General features: G+C 43.3%; 1 protein-coding gene across 1 annotated transcript; it reads right to left on the reverse strand.

Annotated features, from left to right (window-relative positions):
• Positions 1–1,108: 1,108 nt before the first annotated feature.
• Positions 1,109–4,415, reverse strand: LOC116368152 (deleted in malignant brain tumors 1 protein-like; the record flags this gene model as incomplete). The annotated part of the gene is made up of 3 exons (XM_031819113.1): positions 1,109–1,113; positions 3,446–3,715; positions 4,172–4,415. Coding segments are annotated over 3 exons (519 nt in total), but the record flags the coding sequence as incomplete, so codon positions are not given.
• Positions 4,416–26,364: the final 21,949 nt, after the last annotated feature.

A 26,364-nucleotide genomic window follows, 5' to 3' on the forward strand; every position in this document is an offset into this window, starting at 1 on the left:
GGTGCTAGAATGGAGAGGAGATCAGTAAACAACAGAACGTATGGTGCTAGAATGGAGAGGAGATCAGTAAACAACAGAACGTATGGTGCTAGAATGGAGAGGAGATCAATAAACAACAGAACGTATGGTGCTAGAATGGAGAGGAGATCAGTAAACAACAGAACGTATGGTGCTAGAATGGAGAATGGCTTACTCCCTTAAACAGTTAGCACTGAAACAGAGTAGGTTGCTAGTTGACGATGTGTTGTAAATTGTTTCAATGCTGCCGTCTACAGATCTTCTAATGTATTGTAACACCACATGTACCAATACAGTAGAATAGACAGGGACACTGTGTAATGATACAATGACCCTCCATCCAATGTTCTGCTGCTGTTGTGCAACATTGTGACGCCACTGACATGTTTCCAGGTTGCCATGCCGACGAAAGAGAAGGTGTTTTCATTCTGTAACAAGGCCTTCACTTCAGTCTGGATGGCTGCTTGACTGCAGACAGGTTACACAGTATCAGTGGAGGTGTTAGGCTGTTTCTGCTCTCCTCCCAACTACTAATGGAATTGTCCTGCCAATGTAACGTATGAAAATGTATCCAGACACTACTGTAAGTCTCTCTGGATAAAAGCGTCTGCTAAATGACTCACATGTTCAATGTAATGTTCAGTTTGACAATATCAATGGAATAGACCAAAGCAGAGCCATGTATTTAGATATGAACAGATATCTCGATGGAGGATAATGTCAGTATTTAGCTACGTTATTAGCTGTTTTGCTCACCAAAGGTGGAACAAAGTGAAATTGTTGATGTCAAAGCCTCAGTTCCGGGAGAGTAGTGGGTGAAACCATTCACCTCAGGAAAAGGGGTGATATAAATAACGTTTCCTTTCATTACGTGTTACTGAATTCATTAAGATATTTGCTGCCATTGTAGTAATGTTGATAATACGAGAGGTCTTCGGACTTACCATTTTTGTATAATTTCCTTTGAAAGAACAACTAGTGTGTTTTGAGTGCTTCTCCCCTATTTGGGAAGTTGGTCTGCCCGCTCCTCAGTCTGACAGATATTCTGAGAGCAGGTTCGAGTCCTCTTCCTCTGGACATAAACACTGGTTCAAACTGTATAACACAATAGTGGTTTTGGAAAACTGGTTCATATATCCTAAAGGCAATAGCGAATGTGGCTCTGTAGATATTTATTTAGCCGTTCATGAATTGAAGACCTATTTCAGCCAGTGAACCAAGTTGTTGCTGTTTTAGCTAGCCGTGTTAATGACGAGCTAACGAGCACCGTTGGTCTCTGCACTACAATGTCACGCTAGTTATTACCAGCAGGTGATTTACTAGCAGGGGACTTATTGAAATATTAAGTGAATGTTTATTTTCTTACTACCGTAAAAGGTTTATATAAAAGGGTTGTACTTGTGCTCTGTATTTATGGATTAATATCACTTCACATTGAGGGTTTGTATCAATAACGTTACTGTTGTTCCTATTAACAGATATCTTGTGTCCTACCTAACCATGTATCACTACTGTTGTTCCTATCTAACAGATATCTTGTGTCCTACCTAACCATGTATCACTACTGTTGTTCCTCTCTAACAGATATCTTGTGTCCTACCTAACCATGTATCACTACTGTTGTTCCTATCTAACAGATATCTTGTGTCCTACCTAACCATGTATCACTACTGTTGATTCTACCTAAAAGATATATTGTGTTACAATAGTGATAGGTGTCTGTACTACAGAAACACTGCTAATACAACAATAGTGCTAGGTGTCTGTACTATATAAACACTGTTAATCCAACAATAGTGTAGGTGTCTGTACTATATAAACACTGCTAATCCAACAATAGTGCTGGGTGTCTGTACTATATAAACACTGCTAATCCAACAATAGTGTAGGTGTCTGTACTATATAAACACTGCTAATACAACAATAGTGTAGGTGTCTGTACTATATAAACACTGCTAATACAACAATAGTGCTAGGTACCTGTACTACAGGTTCACACTTGAATTGAAGGGGAACTACTCTCAAATCTACATTTCTTAGATTTTTCCCAAAACTCAAAAGTGGTCTCCTAATGTGGTTTATGTGGACACACATCCTACACTACACATGTACTGGAGTGGACACACATCCTACACTACACATGTACTGGAGTGGACACACATCCAAGAGGGGAATCACACAGACTGATCTCAGTTAATTCATACTGTATGTTGTAGTCTGTCTAATAATTAAATCACACAAGACTGACAGCCTGTAATTTTATTAAAAGCATTCAGTTGATTACATGGCAGTTTAGAGACCAACATCATAACAATAATCTACTTCATAATCAATATCATAACATTTATAATCAATAACATCATGAGAGGTAAACAACAACAAACCCCTTTATTAAAAGATGTTTCAAAATACAAGAATGAACAGATGATTATAATAATACCTGGACTAATAATGGAAACACTTCAAGATAAAGAATCTAAGAGACACTAAAGAAGATAAAGAATCTAAGAGACACTAAATAAGATAAAGAATCTAAGAGACACTAAATAAGATAAAGAATCTAAGAGAGACTAAATAAGATAAAGAATCTAAGAGACACTAAAACACCATGTTACCCAGAACCCCATGTTACCCAAAACCCCATGTTACCCAAAACCCCATGTTACCCAGAACCCCATGTTACCCAGAACCCCATGTTTCTCTGGTGGTAAAAACCAAACTAAATGAATAATGGTGGTTGCAGTCACTCCTTTTAGATTTCTTCCAAGGTTCTAGAAAAATAAACTAATTCTGAACTTGTTATTAAAATTAGAACCACTTCAGGTTTGTGACCACATTTTAAACACCAGTCCACTGCTGACCATCGATTTAAAACACAAAACTGACCTAAGATCAGCATGTAGGGTCAGCTTCATTCTACTCCTACTCCGTCCCCTGGGCTGCTCTCTCCTCTCCCGGTCCAGCTTCAGCTCTGGAGCTCAGAGAGACCATCTCCATGGCATTGACATAAAGATCCATGCTGCTCACCCTGTTCACTCTCTTCTGCCTCCTGGTGGGCTAGGGAGACACAGCACCAACAGTCAGACATTTACTCTCTAGTATCTCCATTCTCTCTCCCTCCCTCTCCCCCTCACCCTCTCCCTCTAGTTTAAATGACTTGTAACATCTGAGTAAATGTCTTTACCTTGTAGTACAGGTAGGAGGTGGTGATGGCTGTCAGTAGGATCAGCAGCACTACAACGTGTCTGATGATGAAGGCTGGCAGAGGAGAGGCTGTAAACAGAAACACCTTTGATGAGGGGATTGATCATCATCACATAGATCTGTGGGAAATCTGTCAATGACAAAGTTATAAGTCTGGTTCCGGTTCAGTTACCTGTGATGGTGAGGGAGAGGAGCTCACTCTCAGAGGAGAAGTTATGAGAGAAAACATAATTGTCATAAACACAGATGTAGTTCCCTTGGTGGGAGTCATCTGCAGCAGGGAAGAGGAAGGCAGCAGAGTGATTGACAGCTGGCTGGGTCTGGGTTCTGTTGGAGCCGGTGAACGTGAGGAGGAAAGAGCCTCCTGGGTAATGTGGCTGAGTGGAGCAGGTGATGGTGAAGTTGTAGCCCCTGAACATCTCGGGCCCCTGGTGGCCCCTGGAGACCCCTCCCATTGGGTCAGTCAGGAAGATATCAGGCTGGACCAGGAGATCTGTAACAATAAAAGAGAACAAGAAAAACCTCTTCAACTAGTTTCCTATAGATATGACAATAACATCAGCATGTAACAGTGCCAGCCACCCTCCCTCACAGGGCAACATGAGTAGTGGGCCTACAGTCACTGAGACAACATATGTTGATATCAGGCTGAAGCAGGACATCTGGAACAAGAGGAGAGAAAAAGACAACGTAGCTCCTCAACTACTTTCCTCATTTAGATGTGACAATAACATGACATGTGACAGTGGTAGTGAGTAGAGACGTTCACTGAGATAACACTCAAATACAAAGCATTCTGGGATATTTAAGTTGTATTTGATTCCTACTTGACTGAGTGATCTATTTAGTAAAGTAGACTGACAAGTTAAACAGTCATCATGAGAGGTGCAGAGGAAGTTGTATGAATGAAGGAAATCAGTTGAATATAATTATAATATGTTGTTATTACCTGAGCAGATCACTGTGAGTCCAGGAAGGAGATAATATCTTCTTCTACACTCCCTCAGTGCAGATTCATCCCCATCACAGTAAACTCCAACCCCTCTAGTGGTGTTTCCAGGTAGTGCTGAAACAGTGGAGCCACAACCCAGCTGTCTACACACTACTGCAGCTACATCCCAGTCATCAGCTCCCACAGTCCTCCACTCTCCCTGGTAGTACCACTCCACCCCACCAGCACAGCGACTGCCTCCTCCCACCAGCCTCACATCATCAGGCTCTGAGAAAAGAAAAGAGAGAGACAGTAATCTTACTATTTTCTCACTAAAACACACCTATATTGTCTCTCATATTCTTCACTCCAGGTGAGAAACAATGTTGATTGAGTGACAAACTGTTTCTTACCTGAGCAGGTGAGTCCAACAGCATTACCAGGTAGGCAGGTGTTGTGTTTTCTGTCTGAGGTGTCACAGTCCAGGAGAAGGGACTCTTTGCCTTTACACTGGAACTCTTTATCCCAGGTCTGACCCTCTCCTTCTCCATAGAGCCCCCCCTGTAGAGCTGCAGGAGCCCCACAGCCAACATCCCTACAGACTACCTCTGCATCCTGCCGGTCAAAGTCAGCTTCACACACTGAGGCCCAGGACTGATTGGACTTCACCTCCACTCTCCCAGAGCAGAGACCAGCTCCATCCACAAGCCGCACAGACTCTGGAGAAAAAGAGTTGGTTGAACATTCAATCAGTTTTGTTGATGACACTGTCAAGGACTAAACAGAAATATGTTGGATAAAAGATTGTAGTTTGCTATGTTTGATACTGTAAGAGGTAGAAATGGGTTCTTAGTCACTCAGGATCAGGTTGGGAATAATGCAGGCAGGAGACAGGAATAAGTTCACTTCACTTTATAGAAAATAAACAGCTGGACATCCATCAGGCAGCTTCACTTCAGTACCATCTGATCTACAAGGTCTGATGCTGTATGTCAGGGTCAGGATGGGCCAAGAGTAGAAAAGGTTACTGGTTATGATGACATCACTGGTGAGAACTCAGTGATAAAAATATATTTGATCTTTCCCATCTCTCCCTCTTCCTCTCCTCCTCCCTCATTCTCTCTTTGTGACAGTGGTAGTGAGTAGAGACGTTCACTGAGGTAACACTCAAATACAATGCATTCTGGGATATTTAAGTTGTATTTGATTCCTACTTGACTGATTGATCTATTTAGTAAAGCAGACTGACAAGTTAAACAGTCATCATGAGAGGTGCAGAGGAAGTTGTATGAATGAAGGAAATCAGTTGAATATAATTATAATATGTTGATATTTCCTGAGCAGATCACTGTGAGTCCAGGAAGGAGATATAATACATGGACAAAAGTATGTGGAACTCAGCAGTGAGTTTTACAACAGAGGATTATTTTACACTCTACGTGGTTCAACACCCGGCGGTCCGTTCTGTGAGCTTGTGTTGTCTACCACTTCACGGCTGAGCCGTTGTTTCTCCTAGATGTGCTACGTTGAAATTCACTAACATCTCAGTAAGGACATTTTACTGCTGATATTTGTCTATGGAGATTGCATGGCTGTGTGCTCAATTTGATACACCAGTCAGGTGTGGCTGAAATAGCCGTATCCACTAATGTCCACATACTATTGACCATATAGTGTATCTTGTTATTACCTGAGCAGATCACTGTGAGTCCAGGAAGGAGATCATGCATTCTTCTACACTCCCTCAGTAAAGACTCAGACCCAGAACAGGAAACTCTAATCCCTCTAGTGGTGTTTCCAGGTAGTACTGAAACAGTGGAGCCACAACCCATCTGTCTACACACTACTGCAGCTACAGCCTTCGCGTCAGAGAGAGTTCCCACAGTCCTCCACTCTCCCTGGTCGTACCACTCCACTCCACCAGCACAGCGACTGCCTCCTCCCACCAGCCTCACATCATCAGGCTCTGAGAAAAGAAAAGAGAGAGACAGTAATCTTACTATTTTCTCACTAAAACACACCTATATTGTCTCTCATATTCTTCACTCCAGGTGAGAAACAATGTTGATTGAGTGACAAACTGTTTCTTACCTGAGCAGGTGAGTCCAACAGCATTACCAGGTAGGCAGGTGTTGTGTTTTCTGTCTGAGGTGTCACAGTCCAGGAGAAGGGACTCTTTGCCTTTACACTGGAACTCTTTATCCCAGGTCTGACCCTCACCTTCTCCATAGAGCCCCCCCTGTAGAGCTGCAGGAGCCCCACAACCAAGCTCCCTACAGACTACCTCTGCATCCTGCCGGTCAAAGTCAGCTTCACACACTGAGGCCCAGGACTGATTGGACTTCACCTCCACTCTCCCAGAGCAGAGACCAGCTCCATTCACAAGCCGCACAGACTCTGGAGAAAAAGAGTTGGTTGAACATTCAATCAGTTTGTTGACGACACTGTCAAGGACTAAATGATCTGCCCATGAACATCTTCCATAAACCAATATGACAAACACAAATATAATGTTTAAATACATCTGACATCTCTCCCTCTATTTAAATGAAATAAAAACACATAAAACATGATACATGGTAATATTGTATAATGTATAAATAAATCTCTCAATATGACCAGTCTCTTACCTGAACAGGTCACATGATGATAATATTCACCATCACAGAAACCAGGTCTTCCTCTTCTGATGTCACACTGTCTAATAGAAGACTCATCTCCACTACATCTCAATAGTCTGACTCCTCCTCTTCCATCTTCAATCAGATGTCCTCTAGATACAGATACAGGATTCCCACAGTCCAGCTCTCTACACACAACCTTATTCTCTCTCATGCTCCACCAACTAGTACATAGACCTGACCACTCTCCTCTGTAGAAGACTTCCACTGTCCCAGAACAGGAAGTGGTCCCATCCACCAGTCTGACTGAGAGTTCAGCTGTAAACAGCAGAGAGGAAAACACAGTGGTGAGGACAGATGATGACAGTGATTCTGTTATTCTAACAGCAGTGATGCTTTGTGGTTGACAAGTATTAGTAGTTCCATAAAACACTACTTGTTATTGGGGTTTAGAATGGTTTGTATGGACACATGAATTTCTCCATGTGGGATAATTGTGGGATAATCTAACCTTGCGCAATACCCTAGATGCAGTTGCACCCCTAAAAACAAAAAAAATGTCTCATAAGAAACTAGCTCCCTGGTACACAGAAAATACCCGAGCTCTGAAGCAAGCTTCCAGAAAATTGGAACGGAAATGGCGCCACACCAAACTGGAAGTCTTCCGACTAGCTTGGAAGGACGGTACCGTGCAGTACCGTAGAGCCCTTACTGCTGCTCGATCATCCTATTTTTCTAACTTAATTGAGGAAAATAAGAACAATCCGAAATTCCTTTTTAATACTGTCGCAAAGCTAACTAAAAAGCAGCATTCCCCAAGAGAGGATGACTTTCACTTTAGCAGTGATAAATTCATGAACTTCTTTGAGGAAAAGATTATGATTATTAGAAAGCAAATTACGGACTCCTCTTTAAACCTGCGTATTCCTCCAAACCTCAGTTGTCCTGAGTCTGCACAACTCTGCCAGGACCTAGGATCAAGAGAGACGCTCAAGTGTTTTAGTACTATATCTCTTGACACAATGATGAAAATAATCATGGCCTCTAAACCTTCAAGCTGCATACTGGACCCTATTCCAACTAAACTACTGAAAGAGCTGCTTCCTGTGCTTGGCCCTCCTATGTTGAACATAATAAACGGCTCTCTATCCACTGGATGTGTACCAAACTCACTAAAAGTGGCAGTAATAAAGCCTCTCTTGAAAAAGCCAAACCTTGACCCAGAAAATATAAAAAACTATCGGCCTATATCGAATCTTCCATTCCTCTCAAAAATTTTAGAGAAGGCTGTTGCGCAGCAACTCACTGCCTTCCTGAAGACAAACAATGTATACGAAATGCTTCAGTCTGGTTTTAGACCCCATCATAGCACTGAGACGGCACTTGTGAAGGTGGTAAATGACATTTTAATGGCATCGGACCGAGGCTCTGCATCTGTCCTCGTGCTCCTAGACCTTAGTGCTGCTTTTGATACCATCGATCACCACATTCTTTTGGAGAGATTGGAAACCCAAATTGGTCTACACGGACATGTTCTGGCCTGGTTTAGATCTTATCTGTCGGAAAGATATCAGTTTGTCTCTGTGAATGGTTTGTCCTCTGACAAATCAACTGTAAATTTCGGTGTTCCTCAAGGTTCCGTTTTAGGACCACTATTGTTTTCACTATATATTTTACCTCTTGGGGATGTTATTCGAAAACATAATGTAAACTTTCACTGCTATGCGGATGACACACAGCTGTACATTTCAATGAAACATGGTGAAGCCCCAAAATTGCCCTCGCTAGAAGCATGTGTTTCAGACATAAGGAAGTGGATGGCTGCAAACTTTCTACTATTAAACTCGGACAAAACAGAGATGCTTGTTCTAGGTCCCAAGAAACAAAGAGATCTTCTGTTGAATCTGACAATTAATCTTAATGGTTGTACAGTCGTCTCAAATAAAACTGTGAAGGACCTCGGCGTTACTCTGGACCCTGATCTCTCTTTTGAAGAACATATCAAGACCATTTCGAGGACAGCTTTTTTCCATCTACGTAACATTGCAAAAATCAGAAACTTTCTGTCCAAAAATGATGCAGAAAAATTAATCCATGCTTTTGTCACTTCTAGGTTAGACTACTGCAATGCTCTATTTTCCGGCTACCCGGATAAAGCACTAAATAAACTTCAGTTAGTGCTAAATACGGCTGCTAGAATCCTGACTAGAACCAAAAAATTTGATCATATTACTCCAGTGCTAGCCTCTCTACACTGGCTTCCTGTCAAAGCAAGGGCTGATTTCAAGGTTTTACTGCTAACCTACAAAGCATTACATGGGCTTGCTCCTACCTATCTCTCTGATTTGGTCCTGCCGTACATACCTATACGTACGCTACGGTCACAAGACGCAGGCCTCCTAATTGTCCCTAGAATTTCTAAGCAAACAGCTGGAGGCAGGGCTTTCTCCTATAGAGCTCCATTTTTATGGAACGGTCTGCCTACCCATGTCAGAGACGCAAACTCGGTCTCAACCTTTAAGTCTTTACTGAAGACTCATCTCTTCAGTGGGTCATATGATTGAGTGTAGTCTGGCCCAGGAGTGGGAAGGTGAACGGAAAGGCTCTGGAGCAACGAACCGCCCTTGCTGTCTCTGCCTGGCCGGTTCCCCTCTTTCCACTGGGATTCTCTGCCTCTAACCCTATTACAGGGGCTGAGTCACTGGCTTGCTGGGGCTCTCTCATGCTGTCCCTGGAGGGGGTGCGTCACCTGAGTGGGTTGATTCACTGTTGTGGTCATCCTGTCTGGGTTGGCGCCCCCCCCCCCCTTGGGTTGTGCCGTGGCGGAGATCTTTGTGGGCTATACTCAGCCTTGTCTCAGGATGGTAAGTTGGTGGTTGAAGATATCCCTCTAGTGGTGTGGGGGCTGTGCTTTGGCAAAGTGGGTGGGGTTATATCCTTCCTGTTTGGCCCTGTCCGGGGGTGTCCTCGGATGGGGCCACAGTGTCTCCTGACCCCTCCTGTCTCAGCCTCCAGTATTTATGCTGCAGTAGTTTATGTGTCGGGGGGCTGGGGTCAGTTTGTTATATCTGGAGTACTTCTCCTGTCCTATTCGGTGTCCTGTGTGAATCTAAGTGTGCGTTCTCTAATTCTCTCCTTCTCTCTTTCTTTCTCTCTCTCGGAGGACCTGAGCCCTAGGACCATGCCCCAGGACTACCTGACATGATGACTCCTTGCTGTCCCCAGTCCACCTGGCCATGCTGCTGTTCCAGGTTCAACTGACCTGAGCCCTAGGACCATGCCCCAGGACTACCTGACATGATGACTCCTTGCTGTCCCCAGTCTACCTGGCCATGCTGCTGCTCCAGTTTCAACTTCCACCTGACTGTGCTGCTGCTCTAGTTTCAACTGTTCTGCCTTATTATTATTCGACCATGCTGGTCATTTATGAACATTGAACATCTTGACCATGTTCTGTTATAATCTACACCCGGCACAGCCAGAAGAGGACTGGCCACCCCACATAGCCTGGTTCCTCTCTAGGTTTCTTCCTAGGTATTGGCCTTTCTAGGGAGTTTTTCCTAGCCACCGTGCTTCTCCACCTGCATTGCTTGCTGTTTGGGGTTTTAGGCTGGGTTTCTGTACAGCACTTTGAGATATCAGCTGATGTACGAAGGGCTATATAAATAAATTTGATTTGATTTGATTTGATAATAAAGTTGACTAATATTGAACTGCTATAATCACTGGAGATTTATACTCTACCTACCTGGTGGACTGAGGCTTTGAGCCTGGAGGTCTGAGGAGAAAGAGAGAGACAGAGGAGAAAGGGAGAGAGAGACAGAGAGAGAGAGAAAGGGATGAGTCAGAGGAAGAGAGAGGCAGAGGTTAAATCCACATAACATGACCTTTCATGATGTGATGGGGATGACAGTGGTATGGTGCAACAACACCACCCATGTGTAAAGATATTCGCCATCTCTCCTCCAACCTTCTCTCTCCCCTACCCTCTTCTCTCCTTCACCCTCCTCTCTCCCCTACCCTCCTCTCTCCCCTACCCTCCTCTCTCCCCTGCCCTCCTCTCTCCCCTACCCTCCTCTCTCACCTACCCTCTTCTCTCCTCTGCAAATCTCTCTATCCCCTCCCTCCAATCATCTCTACTCTACCCTTCTCTCTCCTATCCTCCACTCTCCCCTTCCCTCCTTTCTCCCCTCCCCTTCTCTCTACCCTCCCCTCTATCCCCTACCCTACCCTCCTCTCTATTCTACCCTTCTCTTTCCCCAACCCTCCTCTCTCCCTATCCTCTCTCTCTCCTCCTCCTCAAATCTCTCTCCCCACCCCTCCTCTCTTCTCATCTCTATCTCTCTCTCTCTCTCTCTCATTCTCTCTTCGTGACGTATAGTGTTGAACCTGTTGATCTTGACTCAGCTCATAGACCTCTATCATCTACACCCCTCCCTTCTCCTACTCTAACATAACACCAATATAATATATAATACATCATATATACTCTCATTCATTTACATAGAGACAGATACAATCAATCATTGACACACTGAATATACAACATTCAGATGCATGACACCATCACAACTTAACTGACATTAGTGCCTGTCCCCAGATGGACAGTTAGACTACAGTAAAGTACATTTACAGGTGATCACATCATTGTCCTGCTTTGAGACACATGTTTACTGTCTGCTTCCAGTTGCATGTTATTTTACTAACCCTGCAAATTATAATATATCTTACAATATCAAAACATATCTCAGTAACTGTCACCAGTGTCTATCAACATAACAGCATCCTACCTGTGCTCCACAACAGGGTCATCAGTACCACTGCAGGTATCATGCCTGCCTCTAACTGGGGCTCCACAGTCTGCTGTCATAAAGAGAGGACTGAAGAGTGGAAAATACTGCTAGGCTATATGACTTCTCTCTCATTACGTCCTAACGTCAATGATGTGAGATTAACTTCTTAGCAACTTATCTTGGATCAGTGGTTGAACACACGACAGCAAACTGACATGTTAAAAAAACTCCACAGGAAACTGCTGACAGAGCAGCAAAGTTACACATAGTGTCCTATAATATCACCTCTAACTTTCTACTGCTTGAGTTCACCTCTTATAGAATATTGGCTTAATGTTCCAGCACCTAAATAGAAACAGTACCAGCACCCAAAATGAGTACTGATGAGGTCTCATGTTAGAGCAGGAGAAGGGGGGATGTGGTGTAGAAGCTAGAGGTCTGTTACCCAAGTCAACTCAACAGGCCTGATGCTGTATGTCAGGGTCAGGCTGGGACAAGAGAGGAACAGGTTACTGGTTATGATGACATCACTGGTGAGAAGACAGTGATACAAATGTATTCATTCGATTTAAATGTTTGTCTCTCTCTCTCTCCTCCCCTGTCTTCTTCTAACAAGCCAGTCTGTTAGTAAGAACTATCTCTCTCCTATCTCTCTCTCTCCCTCCTCCCCTGTCTCCTCCTCAGTCTGTCAGTGAGTAAGAACTCTCTCTCTCCTATCTCTCTCTCTCCCTCCTCCCCTGTCTCCGCCTCAGGCTGTCAGTGAGTAAGAACTATCTCTCTCTCCTATCTCTCTCTCTCCCTCCTCCCCTGTCTCCTCTTCAGTCTGTCAGTGAGTAAGAACTATCTCTCTCTCCTATCTCTCTCCCTCCTCCCCTGTCTCCTCCTCAGTCTGTCAGTGAGTAAGAACTATCTCTCTACCCCAGCCTTGTGGTTGATAAAAATTCAATAAAAATCGAGCACACCGCCATGCAATCTCCATAGACAAACATTGACAGTAGAATGGCCTTACTGAAGAACTCAGTGACAATCAACACGTCACCATCATAGTAAGCTACCTTTCCAACAAGTCTGTTGGTCTAATTTCCACCCTGCTTTAGCTGCCCCGGTCAACTGTAAGTGCTGTTATTGTGACGTGGAAACGTCTAGGAGCAGCAGTGGCTTAGCCTCGAAGTGGTAGCTCACACAAGCTCACAGAACGGGACCGCGAGTGCTGAAGTTCGTCGCGTGTAAAAATCATCTGTCCTCGGTTGCAACACTCACTTCCGAATTCCAAACTTCCTCTGGAAGAAACTTCAGCACAAGAACTGTTCGTCTGGAGCTTCATGAAATGGGTTCTACAGCAGAGCAGCAGCACACAAGCCTAAGATCACCATGTGCAATGCCAAGCGTCTGCTGGAGTGGAAACACTTTCTCTGGAGTGATGAATCACGTTTCACCATCTGGCAGTCCGTACCACAAACCTGGGTTTGGCAGATGCCATGAGAACGCTACCTGACCCAAAGCATTGTGCCAACTGTAAAGTTTGGTGGAGGAGGAATAATGGTCTGGGGTTGTTTTTAATGGATCGGGTTAGGCTCCTTAGTTTCATTGAAGGGAAATCTAATCGCTACAGCATACAATGACATTCTAGACTATTCTGTGCTTCCAACTTTGTGACTTTGTGCAACAGTTTGGGGAAGGCCCTTTCCTGTTTCAGCATGACAATGCCCCTGTGCACAAAGCGAGGTCCATACAGAAATAGTTTGTTGAGACGATGTGGAAGAACTTTACTGGCCTTCACAGAGCCCTGACCTGAACCCCATTGAATACCTTTAGGGATGAATTGAAACGTCGACTGAGCCAGGCCTAATCGCCCAACCTCACTAATGCTGTTGTGGCTGAATGGAATCAAGTCCCCGCAGCAATGTTCCAACATCTAGTGGAAAGTCTTTGCAGAACAGTGGAGGCTGTTATAGCAGCAATGTTCCATCATCTAGTGGAAAGTCTTTGCAGAACAGTGGAGGCTGTTATAGCAGCAATGGGGACCAACTCCATATTAATGCCCATGATTTGGAATGAGATGTTAGATGAGCAGGTGTCCACATACTTTTGGTCATGTAGTGTACATTCCCCTTCCATGCAAATGTGTAACTCTCTTTGCAGATGAGATTAAATCTAATTTAATACTTTTGCTTTTGTCAGTTTTATAAATCATTAATTTCAGAGGTCAGGGGTCAAGCTGAGCCGGACCAAGAGTGGAAAAGGTTGCTGGTTATGATGACATCACTGGTGAGAAGTCAGTAAAGACAAGATATTCAGTTGGCTGCATGTTAGTCTGTCAGCCCTATCTCTGTTGAATCTCCCTCCATCTCCCCTCCTTCTTGCTCTCCCTATCTCTGTTGACATCTCATTTCTCTCCTCCTGTCTTCTGTCCCCTCGTCTCTCTCCATCCTCTCTCTCTCCTCCACCCTTCTCTCTCCTCTACCCTCCACCCTCCCCTACCCTCCTCACTCCTTCTCTCACCCCTACCCTCCTCTCTCCCCTACCCCTCCTCTCTCCCCTTCCCTCCTTTCTCCCCTACCCTCCTCTCTCCCCTACCCTCCTCTCTCCCCTTCCCTCCTTTCTCCCCTACCCTCCTTTTTCCCCTACCCTCCTCTCTCCCCTACCCTCCTTTTCCCCTACCCTCCTCTCTCCCCTTCCCTCCTTTCTCCCCTACCCTCCTCTCTCCCCTACCCTTCTCTCTCCCCTACCCTCCTCTCTCCCCTACCCTCCTCTCTCCCCTTCCCTCCTTTTCTCCCCTACCCTCCTCTCTCCCCTACCCTTCTCTCTCCCCTACCCTCCTCTCTCCCCTACCCTCCTCTCTCCCCTACCCTCCTCCTCTCCCTACCCTTCTCTCTCCGTATACCCTCCTCTCTCCCCTCCCTCCTCTCTCCCCTCCCCCTTCTCTCTCCCCTCCCCTCCCCCTCTCCCCTCCCACTCCTCTCTCCCCTACCCTCCTCTCTCCCCTTCCCTCCTTTCTCCCCTACCCCCCTCTCTCCCCTTCCCTCCTTTCTCCCCTACCCTCCTCTCTCCCCTACCCTCCTCTCTCCCCTACCCTTCTCTCTCCACTCCCCTACTCTCTCCCCTTCCCTCCTTTCTCCTCTACCTCCTCTTCTCGTCTACCCTCCACACTCCCCTAACCTCCTCTCTCCTATACCTCCTCTCTCCCCTACCCTCCTCTCTCCCCTACCCTCCTCTCTCCCCTTCCCTCCATTTCTCCCCTACCCTCCTTTTTCCCCTACCCTCCTCTCTCCCCTACCCTCCTTTTCCCCCTACCCTCCTCTCTCCCCTTCCCTCCTTTCTCCCCTACCCTCCTCTCTCCCCTACCCTTCTCTTCTCCCCTACCCTCCTCTCTCCCCTACCCTCCTCTCTCCCTACCCTCCTCTCTCCCTTCCCTCCTTTTCTCCCCTACCCTACTCTCTCCCCTACCCTTCTCTCTCCCCTACCCTCCTCTCTCCCCTCCTCCTCTCTCCCCTACCCTTCTCTCTCCCCTACCCTCCGCTCTCCTATACCCTTCTCTCGCCCTCCCCTCCCTCCTCTCCCCTCCCCTCCCCCTTCTCTCTCCCCTCCCCTCCCCTCCACACTCCCCTCCCACTCCTCTCTCCTCTACCCTCCTCTCTCCCCTTCCCTCCTTTCTCCCCTCCCCCTTCATCTCTCCCCTACCCTCCTCTCTCCCCTACCCTTCTCTCTCCCTCCCCCCTTCTCTCTCCCCTCCCCCTCCACTCTCCCCTACCCCTCCTCTCTCCCCTACCCTCCTCTCTCCCCTACCCTTCTCTCTCCCCTCCCCTCCCCTCCTCTCTCCCCTCCCCTTCTCTCTCACCTACCCTCCTCTCTCCCGTCCCCTCCTCTCTCCCCTCCCCTTCTCTCTCTCCTACCCTCCTCTCTCTTCTACCCTCCTCTCCTCTCTCCTCAACATTTCTCTCTCTCCTATCTTGCTCTATGCCCTCCCCCTCTCATCTCCCCTCCCATTCTCTCTCCCCTCCCTCCCATCTACCCCTCCCCTTCCATTCTCTCTCCCCTACCGTCCTCTCTCCCTACCCTCCTCTCTCTCTCTCCTCCTCCTCAAATCTCTCTCCCCACCCCTCCTCTCTATTCCATCTCTCTCTCGTTCTCTCTCACTTCTTGACTATAGTGTTGAACCTGTTGATCTTGACTCAGCTCATAGACCTCTATCATCTACACCCCTCCCTTCTCCTACTCTAACATAACACCAATATAATATATAATACAACCTATATAGTCTCATTCATTTACATAGAGACAGATACAATCAATCATTGACACACTGAATATACAAACAGTCAGATGCAGGACACCATCACAACTTAACTGACATTAGTGCCTGTCCCCAGATGGACAGTTAGACTACAGTAAAGTACATTTACAGGTGATCATATCATTGTCCTGCTTTGAGACACATGTTTACTGTCTGCTTCCAGTTGCATGTTATTTTACTAACCCTGCAAATTATAATGTATCTAACAATATCAAATCATATCTCAGTAACTGTCACAAGTGTATAGCAGTATAAGAGCATCCTACCTGTGCTCCACAACAGGGTCATCAGTACCACTGCAGGTATCATGCCTGTCTCTAACTGGGGCTCCACTGACATACACAAGTCACTGTCATGTAGAGAGGACTGAAGACTGGAACGTGCTTGCTCGGCTATATGACTTCTATGTCATTCGTTCGTTGGTGGTCTTTGATGTGAGATAAACTTCTTAGCAACTTATCTTGGATCAGTGGTTGAACACACTACAGCAAACTGAAAAAGTCCACAGGAACTGCTGACAGAGCAGCAACATTTCACATAGTGTCCTATAAAATCAACTCTAACTTTCTACTGCTTGAGTTCACCTCTTATAGAATATTGGCTTAATGTTCCAGCCACCATAAATATAAACAGTACCAGCACCCAAAATGATACTGAATGAGGTCTCATGTTAGAGCAGGAGAAGGGGGGATGTGGTGTAGAAGCTAGAGGTCTGTTACCAAGTCAACTCAACAGCCTGATGCTATATGTCAGGGTCAGGCTGGGCTGGGCCAAGAGAGGAACAGGTTACTGTTATGATGACCATCACTGTGTGAAGTCGTGATACAAATATAGTCAGGTGGTTGAAATGTCAGTGTTTCTCTCCCTCCTCCCCTGTCTCCTTCTACCAACTCAGTCTGTCAATAAGTCCTATCTCTCTCATCTCTCTCTCTCCTCCCCTGTCTCCTTCTACCAAACCAGTCTGTCAATAAGTCCTATCTCTACTCTCTCATCTCTCTCTCCCTCCTCCCTGTCGCCTTCTACCAACTCAGTCTGTCAATTAAGTCCTATCTCTCTCATCTCTCCCTCCTCCCCTGTCTCCTTCTACCAACTCAGTCTGTCAATAAGTCATACTCTTCTCTCTCATCTCCCTCCCGCCTGTCTCCTTTACCAACTCAGTCTGACAAAAGTCCTATCTCCTCTCTCTCCTCCCTGTCTCCTTCTACCAACTCAGTCTGTCAATAAGTCCTATCGCTCTCATCTCTATCTCTCCTTCCTCCCTGTCTCCTTCTACCAACCAGTCTGTCAATAAGTCCTATATCTCTCTCATCTCTCTCTCTCTCTCTCTCCTCTCCCTCCTCCCCTGTCTCCTTCTACCAACTCAGTCTGTCAATAAGTCCTATCTCTCTCTCTCATCTCTCTCTCCTCCCCTGTCTCCTTCTACCAACCCAGTCTGTCAATAAGTCCTATCTCTCTCATCTCTCTCTCCTCCCCTGTCTCCTTCTACCAACTCAGTCTGTCAATAAGTTATCTCTCTCTCTCTCTCCTCCCTGTCTCCTTCTACCAACCCAGTCTGTCAATAAGTTATATATCTCTCTCTCTCTCTCTCTCCTCCCCTGTCTCCTTCTACCAACTCAGTCTGTCAATAAGTTATATCTCTCTCTCCTCTCCTGTCTCCTTCTACCAACTCAGTCTGTCAATAAGTTATATCTCTCTCTCATCTCTCTCTCCTCCCCTGTCTCCTTCTACCAACTCAGTCTGTCAATAAGTTATATCTCTCCCTCCTCCCCCGTCTCCTTCTACCAACTCAGTCTGTCAATAAGTTATATCTCTCTCTCCTCCCCCGTCTCCTTCTACCAACTCAGTCTGTCAATAAGTTATATCTCTCCCTCCTCTCCCGTCTCCTTCTAACAACTCAGTCTGTCAATAAGTTATATCTCTCTCTCCTCCCTCCGTCTCCTTCTACCAACCCAGTCTGTCAATAAGTCCTATCTCTCTCTCTCTCATCTCTCTCTCCTCCCCCTCTCCTTCTACCAACCCAGTCTGTCAATAAGTCCTATCTCTCTCTCTCTCATCTCTCTCCCTCCTCCTGTCTCCTTCTACCAACTCAGTCTGTCAATAAGTTATATCTCTCCCTCCTCCCCCGTCTCCTTCTACCAACTCAGTCTGTCAATAAGAACTAAACTCAGCAAAAAAAGAAACGTCCTCACTGTCAACTGCGTTTATTTTCAGCAAACTTTAACATGCGTAAATATTTGTTTGAACATAACAAGATTCAACAACTGAGACATACCTGAACAAGTTCCACAGACATGTGACTAACAGAAATGTAATATGTGTCCCTGAACAAAGGGGGGAGAGGGTCAAAATTAAAAGTAAACAGGCAGTATCAGGTGTGGCCACCAGCTGCATTAAGTACTGCAGTGCATTTCTTCATGGACTGCACCAGATTTACCAGTTATTGCTGTGGGATGTTACCCCACTCTTCCACCAAGGCACCTGCAAGTTCCCAGACATTTCTGGGGGGAATGGCCCTAGCCCTCATCCTCCTATCCAACAGGTCCCATACGTGCTCAATGGGACTGAGATCCTGGCTCTTCGCTGGCCTTGGCAAAACACTGGTATTCCTGTCTTGCAGGAAATCATGCACAGAACGAGCAGTATGGCTGGTGGCATTGTCAGCTTGTTGTTGTTGTTGTTGTCATGGTTGTTCCTGTTGGGTAGCAACTTCATCAGCTTGTTGTTGTTATTGTCATGGTTTTTCCTGTTGGGTAGCAACTTCATCAGCTTGTTGTTGTTATTGTCATGGTTGTTCCTGTTGGGTTGCAACTTCACCAGCTTGTTGTTGTTGTTGTCATGGTTGTTCCTGTTGGGTAGCAACTTCACCAGCTTGTGTTGTTGTTGTCATGGTTGTTCCTGTTGGGTAGCAACTTCACCAGCTTGTTGTTGTTGTTGTCATGGTTGTTCCTGTTGGGTAGCAACTTCACCAGCTTATTGTTGTTGTCATGGTTGTTCCTGTTGGTAGCAACTTCACCAGCTTGTTGTTGTTGTTGTCATGGTTGTTACTGTTGGGTAGCAACTTCACCAGCTTCTTGTTGTTGTTATTCTGAAGCATCTTGTGTGATGTTGGTCTTGAGGGGAGAGGAGAGAAGGTGGATTTCTATTCATATGCTGTCCAGCTTCTGAAGACGTATGGTGCTAGAATGGAGAGGAGATCAGTAAACAACAGAACGTATGGTGCTAGAATGGAGAGGAGATCAGTAACGACAGAACATTATGGTGCTAGAATGGAGAGGAGATCAGTAAACAACAGAACGTATGGTGCTAGAATGGAGAGGAGGTCAGTAAACAACAGAACGTATGGTGCTAGAATGGAGAGGAGATCAGTAAACAACAGAACGTATGGTGCTAGAATGGAGAGGAGATCAGTAAACAACAGAACGTATGGTGCTAGAATGGAGAGGAGATTCAGTAAACAACACAACGCATGGTGCTAGAATGGAGAGGTGAGGAGATCAGTAAACAACAGAACGTATGGTGCTAGAATGGAGAGGAGATCAATAAACAATATATTTAGATTATCTTCACAACTAGACAGTTACAGTACATTTGACCTTAAAGTAAAATCCTAATTGTATATGTACTTACCTATATAGACACACTTCCCAGGTTTGACAGAAAAAAACTGCCACAAAGACTATTTTCCTGACTGTCTCTACTGATGGCCTCTAACAGCAGAATAAAATAAGTGGGATATTTAAACAGCACTGAAACAGAGTAGGTTGCTAGTTGACGATGTGTTGTAAATTGTTTCAATGCTGCCGTCTACAGATCTTCTAATGTATTGTAACACCACATGTACCAATACAGTAGAATAGACAGGGACACTGTGTAATGATACAATGACCCTCCATCCAATGTTCTGCTGCTGTTGTGCAACATTGTGACGCCACTGACATGTTTCCAGGTTGCCATGCCGACGAAAGAGAAGGTGTTTTCATTCTGTAACAAGGCCTTCACTTCAGTCTGGATGGCTGCTTGACTGCAGACAGGTTACACAGTATCAGTGGAGGTGTTAGGCTGTTTCTGCTCTCCTCCCAACTACTAATGGAATTGTCCTGCCAATGCAACGTATGAAAATGTATCCAGTCACTACTGTAAGTCTCTCTGGATAAGAGCGTCTGCTAAATGACTCACATGTTCAATGTAATGTTCAGTTTGACAATATCAATGGAATAGACCAAAGCAGAGCCATGTATTTAGATATGAACAGATATCTCGATGGAGGATAATGTCCGTATTTAGCTACGTTATTAGCTGTTTTGCTCACCAAAGGTGGAACAAAGTGAAACTGTTGATGTCAAAGCCTCAGTTCCGGGAGAGTAGTGGGTGAAACCATTCACCTCAGGAAAAGGGGGGTGATATAAATAACGTTTCCTTTCATTATGTGTTACTGAATTCATTAAGATATTTGCTGCCATTGTAGTAATGTTGATAATACGAGAGGTCTTCGGACTTACCATTTTTGTATAATTTCCTTTGAAAGAACAACTAGTGTGTTTTGAGTGCTTCTCCCCTATTTGGGAAGTTGGTCTGCCCGCTCCTCAGTCTGACAGATATTCTGAGAGCAGGTTCGAGTCCTCTTCCTCTGGACATAAACACTGTTTCAAACTGTATAACACAATAGTGGTTTTGGAAACTGGTTCATATATCCTAAAGGCAATAGCGAATGTGGCTCTGTAGATATTTATTTAGCCGTTCATGAATTGAAGACCTATTTCAGCCAGTTAACCAAGTTGTTGCTGTCTTAGCTAGCCGTGTTAATGACGAGCTAACGAGCACCGTTGGTCTCTGCACTACAATGTCACGCTAGTTATTACCAGCAGGTGATTTACTAGCAGGGGACTTATTGAAATATTAGGTACCTGTACTATATAAACACTGCTAATCCAACAATAGTGTAGGTGTCTGTAGTATATAAACACTGCTAATCCAACAATAGTGCTAGGTGTCTGTACTATATAAACACTGCTAATCCAACAATAGTGCTAGGTGTTGTTAGCAATTGGATATGTAGACGGACGAGTCGGTCAAGGATCGACTCAGACAAGGTGGTAAATTGTATGACAAGCTACAGTTTATTCAGAGTGAAGATATCTAGAACAGCGTAATTACGGCTCTCCCGCTGGTTCGTACGGAAGCGCAGACGAAGAAGAGGCCGTTACAATCAGTACACCACTATTATATAGAAAGAAAGTAGGTTGATTCTGGAAGATCGGATCTTTGGATTGGTTCAGCTGGGGTGTAGTCTGTAGTCTTTCCGCCATTGGCTCAGTAGTCTGTCCGTCATCGTAGAATCCTCTTCGGGCATTCAACGTTCAGAGACAACGGAAATCATGTGTGTGTGCGCTGGTTTTGGCCATTAGTGTAATGCGGGAGCTATCCTGTAGGGGACCCCCACAGGCTCACTCTGAGTTGTAGCCCCCCCTTAACAATAGTTTGGTCACCTACATAAGAATGAGCATTTCTACAGTGTCTGTACTATAGAAACACTGCTAATCCAACAATAGTGCTAGGTGTCTGTACTATATAACACTGCTAATCCAACAATAGTGCTCGGTGTCTGTACTATAGAAACACTGCTAATCCAACAATAGTGCTCGGTGTCTGTACTATAGAAACACTGCTAATACAACAATAGTGCCAGGTGTCTGTACTATATAAACACTGCTAATACAACAATAGTGCTGGGTGTCTGTACTATATAAACACTGCTAATACAACAATAGTGCTAGGTGCCCTGTACTATATAAACACTGCTAATCCAACAATAGTGCTAGGTGTCTGTACTATATAAACACTGCTAATTACAACAATAGTGTAGGTGTCCTGTACTATATAAACACTGCTAATCCCAACAATAGTGTAGGTGTCTGTACTATATAAACACTGCTAATACAACAATAGTGCTAGGTGTCTGTACTATATAAACACTGCTAATCCAACAATAGTGCTAGGTGTAGTGGGAAATCGGTTCAAAAATGACACGTCCAAGAACTTTGAATTCAATGATAGACTTTTAATACACCCATATCATAAGCCGGAGAGCCCCGTGGGACCCACCCCCTCCAGAGCTCTCGCTCTCCTTTTTATACACACAATCCATGAATCCATCCTACTTCGTGCATCCTGCTTGTTCAGCCCAGTAACGCCCACATCTGCTTTCGGTCAGATTAAAAATACTAACAAGACCCTTCTTTTGACCTAAAGATAATATACATCCCCCTTTCCTGTGACTAGCTGTTCTGGTCGCCTTCTCTTCATATGTTTGTATAAGATTAAACAGACTTGTGTCTCCCCTGTGATGTAACTGACATTTGTAATTCATCTGGGGTCATTTGGCTGACACCCTCCTTCATATATCACTCTGACATTTGTATATCCAGTCATTTCTAGGCGTCTATGTGTCTGCATTCCTTTAGTGTTCCCGGCTATTCCATACTCCCATGGTCAATCTCAGTTTTCTGTCCTATACAATAGACAATGCATTTTACCAGAACAGGAAATTAACCCATACATGTATCTTTTCTTGTATTACTATAATCATATATATGATTATCTCCCACATAGGTGTCTGTACTATAGAAACACTGCTAATCCAACAATAGTGATAGGTGTCTGTACTATATAAACACTGCTAATACAACAATAGTGCTCGGTGTCTGTACTATATAAACACTGCTAATACAACAATAGTGCTCGGTGTCTGTACTATATAAACACTGCTAATCCAACAATAGTGCTAGGTGTCTGTACTATATAAACACTGCTAATCCAACAATAGTGATAGGTGTCTGTACTATATAAACACTGCTAATACAACAATAGTGCTCGGTGTCTGTACTATATAAACACTGCTAATACAACAAGAGTGCTAGGTGTCTGTACTATATAAACACTGCTAATACAACAATAGTGCTAGGTGTCTGTACTGTATTAACACTGCTAATCCAACAATAGTGCTAGGTGTCTGTACTATATAAACACTGCTAATCCAACAATAGTGCTAGGTGTCTGTACTATATAAACACTGCTAATACAACAATAGTGCTAGGTGTCTGTACTATAGAAACACTGCTAATCCAACAATAGTGCTAGGTGTCTGTACTATATAAACACTGCTAATCCAACAATAGTGCTAGGTGTCTGTACTATATAAACACTGCTAATCCAACAATAGTGCTAGGTGTCTGTACTATATAAACACTGCTAATCCAACAATAGTGCTCGGTGTCTGTACTATATAAACACTGCTAATACAACAATAGTGCTAGGTGTCTGTACTATATAAACACTGCTAATACAACAATAGTGCTAGGTGTCTGTACTATATAAACACTGCTAATACAACAATAGTGCTAGGTGTCTCTACTATATAAACACTGCTAATCCAACAATAGTGCTAGGTGTCTGTACTATATAAACACTGCTAATACAACAATAGTGCTAGGTGTCTCTACTATATAAACACTGCTAATCCAACAATAGTGCTAGGTGTCTGTACTATATAAACACTGCTAATCCAACAATAGTGCTAGGTGTCTGTACTATATAAACACTGCTAATCCAACAATAGTGCTAGGTGTCTCTACTATATAAACACTGCTAATCCAACAATAGTGCTAGGTGTCTGTACTATATAAACACTGCTAATACAACAATAGTGCTAGGTGTCTCTACTATATAAACACTGCTAATCCAAAAATAGTGCTAGGTGTCTGTACTATTGAAACACTGCTAATACAACAATAGTGCTAGGTGTCTGTACTATATAAACACTGCTAATCCAACAATAGTGCTAGGTGTCTGTACTATAGAAACACTGCTAATCCAACAATAGTGCTAGGTGTCTGTACTATATAAACACTGCTAATCCAACAATAGTGCTAGGTGTCTGTACTATATAAACACTGCTAATCCAACAATAGTGCTAGGTGTCTGTACTATATAAACACTGCTAATCCAACAATAGTGCTAGGTGTCTATACTATATAAACACTGCTAATCCAACAATAGTGCTAGGTGTCTGTACTATATAAACACTGCTAATCCAACAATAGTGCTAGGTGTCTGTACTATATAAACACTGCTAATCCAACAATAGTGCTAGGTGTCTGTACTATATAAACACTGCTAATCCAACAATAGTGCTAGGTGCCTGTACTATATAAACACTGCTAATCCAACAATAGTGCTAGGTGCCTGTACTTGGTCTACTATTATCCTACGGAACAGTACAGCTTGGGTTGGTCTACTATTATCCTACTGAACAGTACAGTTTGGGTTGGTCTACTATTATCCTACTGAACAGTACAACTTGGGTTGGTCTACTATTATCCTACTGAACAGTACAGCTTGGGTTGGTCTACTATTATCCTACTGAACAGTACAGCTTGGGTTGGTCTACTATTATCCTACTGAACAGTACCACTTGGGTTGGTCTACTATTATCCTACTGAACAGTACAGCTTGGGTTGGCCTGTAACAAGTAATTAAAGAGTAAAAAGTAATTAAAGAGCAACAGTAAAATAACAATAGCAGGACTATATACAGGTCAGTACCTTGCTCTCCAGAGAAGACAGGCTATGTGCACACAGCCCACAACATGAGGTGGAAACTGAGATGCACTTCCTAACCTCCTGCCAAATGTATGACCAGTTACTTCATACTGTATGTTGTAGTCTGTCCAAGAGGGGAATCACACAGACTGATCTCAGTTAATTCATACTGTATGTTGTAGTCTGTCCAAGAGGGGAATCACACAGACTGATCTCAGTTAATTCATACTGTATGTTGTAGTCTGTCCAAGAGGGGAATCACACAGACTGATCTCAGTTAATTCATACTGTATGTTGTAGTCTGTCCAAGAGGGGAATCACACAGACCGATCTCAGTTAATTCATACTGTATGTTGTAGTCTGTCCAAGAAGGGAATCACACAGACTGATCTCAGTTAATTCATACTGTATGTTGTAGTCTGTCCAAGAGGGGAATCACACAGACTGATCTCAGTTAATTCATACTGTATGTTGTAGTCTGTCTAATAATTAAATCACACAGACTGATCTCAGTTAATTCATACTGTATGTTGTAGTCTGTCTAATAATTAAATCACACAAGACTGACAGCCTGTAATTTGATTAAAAGCATTCAGTTGATTACATGGCAGTTTAGAAAGCAACATCACAACAATAATCTACTTCATAATCAATAATCAATATCATAACATTTATAATCAATAACATCATGAGAGGTAAACAACAACAAACCCCTTTATTAAAAAATGTTTAAAAATACAAAGAATGAACAGATGATTATAATAATACCTGGACTAATAATGGAAACACTTCAAGATAAAGAATCTAAGAGACTAAATAAGATAAAGAATCTAAGAGACACTAAATAAGATAAAGAATCTAAGAGACACTAAATAAGATAAAGAATCTAAGAGACACTAAATAAGATAAAGAATCTAAGAGACACTAAGTAAGATAAAGAATCTAAGAGACACTAAAAAGATAAAGAATCTAAGAGACACTAAATAAGATAAAGAATCTAAGAGACACTAATAAGATAAAGAATCTAAGAGACACTAAATAAGATAAAGAATCTAAGAGACACTACATAAGATAAAGAATATAAGAGACACTAAATAAGATAAAGAATCTAAGAGACACTAAATAAGATAAAGAATCTAAGAGACACTAAGTAAGATAAAGAATCTAAGAGACACTAAATAAGATAAAGAATCTAAGAGACACTAAATAAGATAAAGAATCTAAGAGACACTACATAAGATAAAGAATATAAGAGACACTAAATAAGATAAAGAATCTAAGAGACACTAAATAAGATAAAGAATCTAAGAGACACTAAGTAAGATAAAGAATCTAAGAGACACTAAATAAGATAAAGAATCTAAGAGACACTAAGTAAGATAAAGAATCTAAGAGACACTAAATAAGATAAAGAATCTAAGAGACACTAAATAAGATAAAGAATCTAAGAGACACTACATAAGATAAAGAATATAAGAGACACTAAATAAGATAAAGAATCTAAGAGACACTAAGTAAGATAAGAATCTAAGAGACACTAAATAAGATAAAGAATCTAAGAGACACTAAATAAGATAAGAATCTAAGAGACACTAAATAAGATAAAGAATCTAAGAGACACTAAATAAGATAAAGAATCTAAGAGACACTAAATAAGATAAAGAATCTAAGAGACACTAAATAAGATAAGAATCTAAGAGACACTAAATAAGATGAAGAATCTAAGAGACACTAAATAAGATAAAGAATCTAAGAGACACTAAGATAAGAAGCAATACTGGAACATGAAACAGACGTAATTGAGCTACTCTCTTTAAAATAATTAAATACCGATTGTTACCAAAATCCCATGTTACCGAAATCCCATGTTAACAAAACCCATGTTACCCAAACAACATGTTCCCCC

This window comes from Oncorhynchus kisutch, unplaced genomic scaffold (assembly GCF_002021735.2).
Source record: "Oncorhynchus kisutch isolate 150728-3 unplaced genomic scaffold, Okis_V2 scaffold1858, whole genome shotgun sequence".
Lineage (NCBI taxonomy): Eukaryota > Metazoa > Chordata > Actinopteri > Salmoniformes > Salmonidae > Oncorhynchus > Oncorhynchus kisutch.